The sequence below is a fragment of the Ranitomeya variabilis genome, chromosome 2 (genome assembly GCF_051348905.1).
Source record: "Ranitomeya variabilis isolate aRanVar5 chromosome 2, aRanVar5.hap1, whole genome shotgun sequence".
Lineage (NCBI taxonomy): Eukaryota > Metazoa > Chordata > Amphibia > Anura > Dendrobatidae > Ranitomeya > Ranitomeya variabilis.
Window position 1 is genome coordinate 1,079,170,985 of NC_135233.1, and position 12,358 is coordinate 1,079,183,342.

Consider the following 12,358-nt stretch of genomic DNA (forward strand, 5'->3'; position numbering starts at 1 on the left):
AAATGTTCAGAGTCCTGACAGTAAAGGAAGCAGAGCCTAGATATTCAGGACAGATGCAATATGAAATCAACCATAGCTGTCATTTGCTGCACTTCTAACCAAATATAGTGACCACCTCAAATAGACTGCAGGAGTGGCCAGTAACCTAGTCCACAAGCAAAAAAATTATAAAATTAGAAATCTCTCCATTCTTGAGGATTATTATTAAGAGGTAATTTGTGATGTTTCTTGCCTTTACAAACACTGAGCTATTCTTTAAATTTGGGAAGTTCCTCCTTTTTCGTCCTTTTGCCATGGTCCCTCTGATTTCATGTCCCATACCCAATGTACCATGCGCTTTGATAGTTGGAAAGATTCTCTCATAAATAGAGATGAGCTAATATTTCAATATTAAGTTCAGATCACGATCGTCAAATTTGCAATAGTCGCTGTTTTAATCGCCAAATATTCACCGATTATAGCTGAAAGTCATTGGAGTCAATTGGATGGAAAAACAAACGCATACTCAACACAAACGCTGTGTGACAGATATAGAATAGATGGATTGCATACAGTATATACAGTACACATAAAATAGATGGTTCTACAGATGTCAGTGACATTTACAATTAGCACAGTGCATTTGCAGCTTACTATACATGTATTTAGCCCATGCCCAGAGGTATTTTTGGTTTTGCATTTTCATTTTTTGTCCCCTTCTTCCCAGAGCCATAACTTTTTGCTTTTTTGTGGTCAAAATGGCCATGTGAGGGCTTGTTTTTTTGTGGGACGAGCTGTAATTTTGAATGACACCATTGGCTTTACCATGTTGTGTACTAGAAAACGGGAAAAAAATTCCAAGTGCGGTAAAATTGCAAAAAAGTGCAATCCCACACTCCTCTTTTGTTTGGCTTTTTTACTAGGTTCACTAAATGCTAAAAATGACCTGCCATTTTGATTCTTCAGGTCATTACGAGTTCATAGACACCAAGCATGTCAAGGTTCTTTTTTACCTAAGTGGTGAAAAAAATTCCAAACTTTGCCAAAAAAAAAAAAAAATTGTGCCATTTTCCAATACCCGTAGAGTCTCCATTTTTCATGATCTAGGGTTGAGTTACAGGTTATTTTTTGGGAGCTGAGCTGACGTTTTTATTGATACCATTTTGGGGCAGATACAATCTTTTGAACTACCGTTATTGCATTTTAATGTAATATTGCGGCAACCAAAAAAAATTACTCTGGCGTTTTTACTTTTGTGCTCGCTATGCCGTTTAGCGATTAGATTTATCCTTTTTTCATTGACAGATCGGGTGATTCTGAATGCGGTGATACCAAATATGTGTAGGTTTTTTTTGTTTGTTTTATTTTGAATGGGGCGAAAGAGAGGTGATTTGAACTTTTATATTTTTTTTTATATTTTTAATTACTTTTCTTTAATATTGGAATGCTTCAATAGCCTCCATTGGAGACTAGAAGCTGCCACAACTAGATGGGCTCTGCTACATAGAGGCAATGATCAGATCGCCTCTATGTAGTAGAATTACTCACTTGCCGCCCAGTGGTTGGCGCTCATAGCAAGCTGGCAGTGACAGCTGACATGTACCGGGAAACATGTGGGCTCTCTGCCGGAGCCCACATCAAAGGGAGGGAGTCTGACATCGGTCAAAATGTACGCCTGATGTCGGAAAGGGGTTAATTATTAAGAGAATATTTTTCTGCAAAAAATGGCATGGGCTCCCACATTATTTTCTTAATCTGCAGAGGGAATGCTGATGGCTGGGGGCAGATGTTTATAGTCTGGGAATTGGACAGAGCAAAGTACTGCAGTGTGCAGGTGCCGGGGCTCTCTGACCTTTGCCAATGCCTGCAGTACTTTGCTCTGCCCTCAACAGGGCAGACAAATTATGTCTGCGCCAGAGCCGCAGTGTGAAGACAAGAAGAGGACGTCATCGTAAGAAGATGGGAGGCCCCGGACCGCGACACCCATCGGACTGGACCACAGCAGGACCGCCCCTGGGTGAGTATAATCTAACCTCTTTTTCTTATTTTTCAGGATACATCGGGGGGCTTATCTACAGCATTACAGAGGGCTTAGCTCTTCGTCGATTTTGGGGGTGACAGGTTCCCTTTAAGAATTTTATTTCTCTACCACAGGTTCTTCTGAGGATATGTTGCCCCTTGATCCAGTCACAGTTCTTTTGTCAATCATAACATGTATTTTCTTGGCAACTGTTATGTATAAACCGACGAAACATGTTCACCCGAATTATCCTCCTGGTCCAAAGCCATGGCCAATAATCGGAAATATCCCTATTCTGAATGTTCAGAAACCTTACTTAACATTTCAAGAGGTAAGATCTAAAGATCATTGACTGTTCATGATTTTAAAATGCATGACAAGTCTGAAGACATCTACACCAAATACACAGCATGTGTTGAGTTGTCATTATGATTCAAAAAGAGAAAACACAGAAGTTTGACAATAAACGGCTTCACCCAACCACTAACCATGAGTGGAAAAAAAATTGATGTTATCATTCATATTCTCTGAAAAAAGGCCAAGAAAGAAAAAATTCTGGGTTTTCTTGGTATGTAAACTTTTGAGCACAACTGTATTTCTCATATTTGTACAGGACAAACTTCGATACACCTCATGTCAATGAAACAAGCCCAGACCAGGAAAACTAGAAAGGTAGCATTTCAGATGAGGTTCCATAGATTATACAAATGCAAGCCTTTTTAACACATACCAAGACTCTAGAGTCACAACTAGTATGAGATAGTTTGGGTCTTTGCATTGGTGGCCAGGACTTTAAGTTACACCTCCGAAGAGTAAAAAAAATAATTTTAAACTATCCTTAATTTTTAAGTGTAGAAAAGCAGAGTGATTATTCAGAGTGTGGTGTTTAACAACATGGCAATCAACTTTAAATGACTATTGTTCTGAATACTTGCATAGTAACAATCAACAAAACTCTAAATCATGGCGTAGCTGTTACCTTGCCTCAATTTTATCCATGAAAGTCTCCAAAAGTGCCATAAACACCCCTTTTGAATAAACTCCGCCCTCCATTGCTCCAGTTTTTGATAGACAGTCCTTCAATAAACATTACTGTTGGTATGCATGTACTTGTAGCTACATTTACTGGTACTGAAGTGGTGACACTTCTGTTTGTAATACAATGGACAATTCTCCATAAAGTACAGTCTTGTTTTACACCTCTCACCGTTGGGAACAGGAAAAGCATAGGTAAATGGTGGATTGAGAAACACATTGCATTTACTGTCATGAGGGAGACTTTATACTCTTGTTGTTTCATCTGTTTTGCAGCTTGCGAAAACGTATGGCCCAGTCTACAGTATAAAGATTGGAACCCAGGAGATAGTTGTATTGTCCGGATATGACGTTGTGAAAGAAGCTCTTGTGAACCAGGCAGAAGCCTTCACTGACAGACCAAATGTACCTGTTCTCATGGATTTTTCAAAAGGCTACGGTAACATTTATTTGTGCAGTGCTAAACCCTTTAATGACCACTAGTGATGAGCGAATATACTCGTTACTCGAGATTTCTCGAGCATGCTCAGGGGTCCTCCGAGTATTTTTTAGTGCTCGGAGTTTTAGTTTTTCCTGCCGCAGCTGAATGATTTATATCTGTTAGCCAGCTTAAGTACATGTGGGGATTCCCTAGCAACCAGGCAACCCCCACATGTACTTATGCTGGCTAATAGATGTAAATCAATCAATACTCAAAGCATGCTCGAGAAATCTTGAGTAACGAGTATTTTCGCTCATCACTAATGACCACAAATCTGATTTTTTGCTGTCCCAAAAGATAAGAAAATTGCGTTGTCTGATGGTCAAAAATGCATCAGGTCTCAGCGGTATACTATAGCTAACAAGCTGCTATATTGGCCATGATCAGTGTTAGCACCAATCGCCATTTAAACTCCCTACATGCTACTGCTAACTGTGACATCTAGAGAGTTATCAGAGGAAGGGCTTTCTTCTTTATAGCCATTTGCATCCTGTGATCAGGATTCTGTGGTCTCTATAGGGTTGTCATGGCCACATAATGGGTAAATGATCTGCTACAGTATTTAGTTACAATGTAAGCAACTTTTTAGTGAAAAAAAATGAATTTTTGACTTCAGTCATTGCTTTAAAGGTGTTTCACGTGGGATTTGTAGACAATCAGTGGCTGCTGATGGGCCGCTCCACTTTCATATCCCTTGAGGATGAAATTGACACTTGGAGGAGGTGGGAGAGCCAAAGCAGTTCTCAATTCCAGCAGATGCCAGTTTCTTCTGAAGGAAGTGAGAGTAAAATGGCCTATTAGCTGCCACTGATTGGTGGTAATTCTCACATGATATAACAATGTCCCTTCAGCCCCTGGACAACCTGCCTCATGGCTTGTATGTGAATGGTAACTAGAGTTACATTTGCATCTTGTACCAGTAGTGTGTCAAATAACCTTCAGAAGGGCATGTAATAGATTGGGTGGTGGAACTACTGTGCCATGATCCCAGGAGAGCCTAGAGTGGTGTTACCAGGTACCTCACCAAGTCTGACCTCAGATGCTTGGTGGCTGATGATACTGCTATCCGAGGAAGGAACGAGGGAGGCAAGACCAAGTACTACACCAGGACTGACCTTGGGTGAATGGCAGCTGACCCCAAGGAACAGGAGGCAGGAACGGCCAGGAATGGTAGACTCGGCAAGTACTTTTTGCCAGGGTTGGTATAGTGACTGGCATGACAGACACACAGGCAGGCAAGTACTGGCGGGTAGGGTTGAGCGACTTTTCATTTTTTGAGATCGAGTCGGGTTTCACGAAACCCGACTTTCTCAAAAGTCGGATCGAGTGAAATCGGCCGATCTTATTGAAAAGTCGGGGTCGGGGATCGGCCAAAACACGAAACCCAATGCAAGTCAATGGGGAAGCATACTTTTTTTATATTTGCTTCAGCGCGATAATGTTGAAAAGCCGGTAATTCAATTGCCGGCTTTTCATTTCTCCTGCCTAAACCCAACATGATATGAGACATGGTTTACATACAGTAAACCATCTCATATCCCCCTTTTTTTTGCATATTCCACACTACTAATGTTAGTAGTGTGTATGTGCAAAATTTCGGCTCTCTAGCTATTAAATTTAAGGGTTAAATCGCGGAAAAAATTGGCGTGGGCTCCCGCGCAATTTTCTCCGCCAGAGTGGTAAAGTCAGTGACAGAGGGCAGATATTAATAGCTAGGAGAGGGTCCATGGTTATTGGCCCCCCCGTGGCTAAAAACATCTGCCCCCAGCCACCCCAGAAAAGGCACATCTGGAAGATGCGCCTATTCTGGCACTTGGCCACTCTCTTCCCACTCCCGTGTAGCGGTGGGATATGGGGTAATGAAGGGTTAATGCCACCTTGCTATTGTAAGGTGACATTAAGCCAGATTAATAATGGAGAGGCGTCAATTATGACAGCTATCCATTATTAATCCAATTGTATGAAAGGGTTAAAAAAACACACACACATTATTAAAAAGTATTTTAATGAAATAAACACACAGGTTGTTGTAATATTTTATTGCTCTCTCAATCCACCTGAAGACCCTCGCTCTAAAAATAATAAACCAACAATATACATACCATCCGAGGATCTGTCAGGTCCCACGATGTAAATCCTTCTGAAGGGGTTAAAATATTTTACAGGCAGGAGCTGTGCTAATGCACTCGCTGCTGCCTGTAAACCCCGGCGAATGAATGAAGGTAATGTAGGTCAATGACCTGTAGTTACCTTCATTCGCGGTGATGCGCCCTCTGCTGGTTGTCCTCAAATGACCTCGAGCATGGGAACTTTCCTAGAAAGCTCCCAGGCTGCAGTTCATGAGGACATCCAGCAGAGGGCGCATCACCGCGAATGAAGGTAACTACAGGTCATTGACCTACATTACCTTCATTCATTCGCCGGGGTTTATAGGCAGCAGCGAGTGCATTAGCACAGCTCCTGCCTGTAAAATATTTTAACCACTTCAGAAGGATTTACATCGTGGGACCTGACAGATCCTCGGATGGTATGTATATTGATCGGGTCAGGTTTCACGAAACCCGACTTTGCTAAAAGTCGGCGACTTTTGAAAACTGCCGATCTGTTTCGCTCAACCCTACTGGCGGGTACTACTAGTATCTTGGCAGGCAGGTACAGTTGGGCATGGCTGATAGACAGGCAGACAAGAATGGCTGATATAAAGGCAGGCAGGCATGCATAGCCGATATACAGGCAGGCAGGCGGGCATGGCTAATATACAGGAAGGCAGGCGGGCACGGTTGATAGACAGGCAGGCAGATGGGCATGGCTGATAGACATACAGGAAGGCGGGCATGACTGGTATACAAACAAGCAGGCTGAAACAGCTGATACACAGGCTGGTCGGCACAGCTGATAGACAGGACAGGTATACTAGGATATGAGCACTGGGATCTGAGAGCTAGCAAGCGAGTTTAAGAAACAGACTAACAACGTTGCACAGGCACCTCCATGATGGTGGAGGTGCCTTAAATAGTGCTTCCCAGCTATTGTCTGGGGACACTTTAGGAAGGTGTGCGTGGCCCCTTTAAGAAAGAGGGAGATTGCATGCCCTAAGCACAGTGCCCTCAGATCTGTGCGCGTACCCCTGTCAGAGGCAGACCAGAAAGGAGAAGGAAGAGCGGGATATAGGCCGCAGCAGTGAGTTAGTCGGTGCCCTGCAGGGGGAGAGGGGCCAGCATGAAGTGATGCTGGCGCTACAATGTATACACAGATCTGATTGTAAAAACATTTTATCACACAGAAAAGAGTAACCATTAAATTTCATGCATACTATCTTGGATAAATCACTCTTGTCTTTCTCTGCTGTCACCTCGATTTCCTCTCACTCTGTCGTCACGTCCATCTCTTCTCACTTTTGTTCATTCAAGACTATATGGAGGAGACATTTCTGTTGTGGGCAGGCATTTCATTGGTCACAGCTGTAAAGGCAAAAAACACCATCACACTCCTGGCAGACTGCTCACGCTTGGTAACCTCACAGTATAAATACAACATTTTTTGGCAAATTAAGAATTCTCAATACATTTTGCCTTATCTAATGCTTCTACTATATATTTATTTTTCACAAAAAAAACAAAAAGTAAGAAAAAAAAAAGTCTTTGGATTATCAATGGTATGTTTAAACTAATTATCCCAATGCCACCACGAAGGCCATCTTTGAAGAAGGAGGAATGGCATGCTAGTTTCAGCAGAGGAAGAAAATCTAAAAATTATATCTAATTCTCAGGTATTATCATCTCTAATGGACACAGCTGGAAAGCCATGCGACGGTTTACTCTTTCCACATTACGTGATTTCGGTATGGGGACAAGAACCATAGAAGACAAGATTAATGAGGAAATCAATTATTTAATGACATTATTTAAGTCCTACAAAGGTAAGAAATTAATGTTAATATGCTGAACTTTATGTGTGTACAGTGCTGAGTAGAAACGAGCGCATTAACGCACGGAGAACCGAGTTTGACACAAATATTCTAAAATTTGCAGTTTAACGATAATTTGAACAATTTAATATTTTATTTGCGGTTCACAAAAAGAAAAAACCCTTACCCGGCACAATTTCCCACACTGCTTAAACATCAGAGGATGGGCTAACATCACTTTGAGTTGCTGCGTTGGCCTCCTCATAATGCTCTGCAGCTATGACATCTAGTGGATTATCATACCATGTACACTGGTGGTCAATACCTGGGACATCACAGATCGATAATTCCCAGTGCAGAGAGAGAGTCGTTTTCCATCGCCGAAGTGAGGCTACGCTCACATTGTCAGTATTTGGTCAGTTTTTCACATCAGTATTTGTAAGCTAAAGTCAGAAGTGGAACAATAAGAGGAAAAGTATAATAGAAACACGTCACCACTAGTGTTGAGCATTCCGATACTTCAATATTGGGTATCGGCCGATATTCGCGGTATCGGAGTTCCTATACTTTTACAATATCGAATACCGGAATCGGAAGTTCCCATAATGCAATGAGCCAGTTTGATTTTATTCAGCCAATGAGGATCCTAAGAAGTGTGGGCACATCCTGTTAGGCATGTTAGGCATGTTAACTAATGGCATGGCTGTGATTGGCAGCTGAAATGATGTCATGATGCGCTATAAAAGTCGCCACCATTATACTGTAGGTTCACTCTGCTGTGAATTTACTTAGGGACAGGACGCTGCTGTTCTGACTCTGAGGGACAGTTTGAGCTAGCGGTTTGCTTTATTGTGCTTTATCCAGGCTACTTTAGCAACCACTGTGTGAGAATTGAGAAGCTTTCTTTTGCCCTGCAGCGCTGTTCATGGCTGTCTGCGAGGTCTCTGTGTGTGAGTGCAGCTCATGCTGTAGTATGATCTGCAGCCACCTCCGGTTGTAGTCCGCTCAGCGTGCGTCACTGCCTCATACATTGTCCTTTTTTCCATTAGTGCAGCTCATTTTTCCTGATTTATCCTATTAGTGTGGTTCCATCCGTATCCAGCTAGATTGCTGGAAAACACTATATAGGAGTAGATAGAGGAGCCTTTCTGCAGCCTTGTGCCCTGCAGCCTCAGCCAGATTAGTATAAGCCTATTTTTTGGAGCCTCATCTATTGCATTGTAGGTTACCTTCCTGCATTGTAATAGCTACAAAAAGTTTGTGAAACTATCGGTTTTACATCTTTGGGCACATCCAGTGTCTTTTTGTGAAAAAAACAAAAAGTTAATAAAGTTCACCAAACACTCCACTTTACAGTTGTGTAGGCCACATTAGCTCATATTAAAGTCTAGTCCACACTTTATAAAATTAGTGTTTCTTATACCTGTTAGCAGCTGTTCAGGAATAAGCACACTAAGCCCTTAGTACTTTTCTGCCTATCTTTATTAGTCTACCAAGATGAAGAAGGCAGGGAGTAAGGCACGTGGTCGTGGGCATGGAGTTTCTGCAGGGAGAGGACGTGGGGATTCTGTGCCTGCTGCGGGCACCAGTGACTCAGCATTACCAGGGAACAGTCCTTTATGCGCAGCTTTGTAGGAGCTCGCCGTACCCCACTGCTGCGGAACGAACAATTTGAAGATGCTTTCAGATGGATGGCAGCTAACGCATTGACTTCAATTATTTCCAGATCCTCTCAGGTCCAGAGCACTGAAGAGCACCCATCTGTCTCTACACCAGTCTACAGCCATCGGTAGCACAGGCATGGGAGAAAAGGCACCCATACTCGGCAAACCACCCCTGAGCACATGCTCTGAATGCTGGCATTGCAAAACTACTGTCCCTTGAAATGCTCTCATTCAGGCTGATGGAGACTGACACCTTCCGTAACTTCATGGCATTGGCAGTCCCACAATACAACGTGCCCAGTTGCTTTTATTTCAGCAGGCAAGCTGTCCCTGCCCTGAAAAAGCATGTGGAGGTAAAAATTAAACATGCGCTACTAAACGCCATCAGTAGCAAGGTCCACCTGACCACCGATGCATGGAGCAGTAACCATGGACAGGGACGATATCTTTCCCTCACTGCCTATTTGGTAAATGTTTTGGAGCTGGGTAAAGATCTTGAGAGTGGCACTGTACATGTTCTGCCAACTCCAAGGATTGCAGGAGTCCAGTCTGTACACATTGACTCCTCCTTATACTCCAGTTCCTCTGAATCAGCGCTGCAGGAGCCATCACAGTCTACCTGTTACGACCGATATGAGCACAGCCGTGGCCAAACATCAACAGGCCGTATGGGAATTAATTTCTTTGGGGAATCGAAGCCACACAGCGCAGGAGCTCTAGAATGCCATCAAGCAGGAAAGCGATGTGTGTTTTGTGCCAGCGAATCTCCAGCCAGGCATGGTAGTGTGTGACAATGGCCGAAATCTGGTGGCAGCTCTGGGCCTAGGCAACCTCACTCACATCCCATGTCTGGCACATGTGCTCTGCTTGGTCATGCAGAGTTTTTTGAGGGGCTATCCGGATCTTGATGCACTGTTGCACAAGGTCCGCATAGAGTGCGCTCATTAGCGGCGTTCCAGCATGGGAAGATCGCGCATTGCAGCTCTGCAGCGCCGATTCCACCTTCCGGAACATTGCATCATATGTGACCTACCCACCAGGTGGAATTCAATGCTACATATGTTGGAGAGATTGTGTGAGCAGCAGGCAGCAGTAATGGAGTACCTGCTGCATCTGACGCAAACAAGTCACACTGCGCGCCGTTCACACTTCACCACCTCTGAGTGGGCCTCTATGAAGGACATCTGCCACGTTTTGCATGCCTTTGATGATTCCACGCAGATAGCGAGAGCAGATGATGCACTAGTCAGCATGACTATCCCTTATCTGCCTGCTTGAAAAAACACTGCAAGCACTAAGGGAGGAGTTTGTGGAAGAGGTGGAGGATGAGGAGTCACAAATGCCATCTGCTTCTGTACAGTCTGCGCAACGTGGTTCCTCACAAAGGCCTAGGCAGGGGACACTTTGTGAGGAGGATGAGGAGGAGTCAATGGAGGAAGAAGACATCTGTCCAGAGGAGGGAGGTACACAATGCTCTAGTAGTCAGTATGTAGAGCGAGGGTGGGGTGATGCAGAGATGACGCCTCAAGCAGGGGACAGCGTTTCTTGGCCAGTTGGCAGTCTGCAGCACATGTTTGATTTCATGCTGCAGTGCCGGAGAAACGACCGCTGCATCTCCCACATTCTCAACACGGCTGATTATTGGGTGTACACCCTCCTAGATCTTCACTATTCGGACAACTTACAAAGCCTCATAACACCGTTGAACCAGGAGCGTAAAATGCGGGAGTACCAAGACACACTGGTGAATTCCATCATGTTCTCCATTCCAACCGAGAGCAGTGTTGCTAGTGCTTTACAAAGCAGCTCAATGCATCGAGGCAGTGGAGGAAGCTCTGCACAAAGAGGGAGCAGAAGCAGCATGGCCCAAATGTGCAAAATTTTGTGTCCCTGCTACAAATGTCTACACCATCACAGACGGCTCCAGTCAGCAGGAGGCAATGTTTCCGTCAGATGGTGACAGACTACATGTCTTGCCCTCTTAGTGTTCTCCCAGACGGCTCTTCCCCCTTCAAGTTTTGGGTCTCTAAGCTGGATACATGGCCAGAGTTTAGCCAGTATACATTGGAGGTGCTGGATTGCCCTGCTGCTAGTGTATTATTGGAACGCGTTTTTAGTGCCGCAGGTGGTGTACTAACAGACCGTCGCATGCGACTATCCTCCGATAACGTTGACCGGCTTACTTTTCTGAAAATGAACAAGGCCTGGATCTCGCAGAAATTTGCCAGTCCTCTTGCAGATTAAATAATTTGTTGGCAACAGTATCCTATGTACAAGAATATAACTACTGTAATACTGCTCCAATGTACAAGAATATAACTAATATAATAATGCTCCTATGTACAAGAATATAACTACTGTAATACTGCTCCTATGTACAATTATATAACTACTATAATTCTGCCCCTATATACAAGAATATAACTGCTATAATACTGTCCCCTATGTACAAGAATATATCTACTATAATACTGCTTCTATGTACAGGAATATAACTACTATAATACTGTCCCCTATGTACAAGATTATAACTACTATAATACTGCTCCTATGTACAAGAATATAACTACTATAATACTGCTCCTATGTACAAGAATATAACTGCTATAATACTGTCCCTTATGTACAAGAATATAACTACTATAATACTGCTTCTATGTACAAGAATATAACTACTATAATACTGTCCCCTATGTACAAGAATATAACTACTATAATACTGCTCCTATGTACAAGAATATAACTACTATAATACTGCTCCTATGTACAAGAATATAACTACTATAATACTGCTCCTATGTACAAGAATATAACTACTATAATACTGCCCCCTATGTACAAGAATATAACTACTATAATACTGCCCCCTATGTACAAGAATATAACTACTATAATACTGCCCCCTATGTACAAGAATATAACTACTATAATACTGCCCCTATATACAAGAATATAACTACTATAATACTGCCCCTATGTACAAGAATATAACTACTATAATACTGCCCCTATATACAAGAATATAACTACTATAATACTGCTCCTATCTACAAGAATATAACTACTATAATACTGCCCCCATGTACAAGAATATAACTACTATAATACTGCTCCTATGTACAAGAATATAACTACTATAATACTGCCCCTATGTACAAGAATATAACTACTATAATACTGCTCCTATGTTCAAGAATATAACTACTATAATACTGCTCCTATGTTCAGAATATAACTACTATAATACTGCTCCTATGCGCAAGAATATAACT

The 12,358-nt window shown here is 42.7% G+C and overlaps 1 protein-coding gene across 1 annotated transcript in view; it reads left to right on the plus strand.

Annotated features, from left to right (window-relative positions):
* Positions 1-2,137: 2,137 nt before the first annotated feature.
* The window catches only part of LOC143808712 (cytochrome P450 2C5-like), a 29,896-nt gene continuing 19,675 nt past the window's right edge, over positions 2,138-12,358 (plus strand). Inside the window, exons 1-3 of the mRNA XM_077291642.1 lie at positions 2,138-2,330; positions 3,311-3,473; positions 7,285-7,434. Coding sequence (XP_077147757.1) covers positions 2,148-2,330; positions 3,311-3,473; positions 7,285-7,434 — 496 coding nt within the window. The 5' untranslated portion in view covers positions 2,138-2,147. The remainder of the gene's footprint in view (positions 2,331-3,310; positions 3,474-7,284; positions 7,435-12,358) is intronic.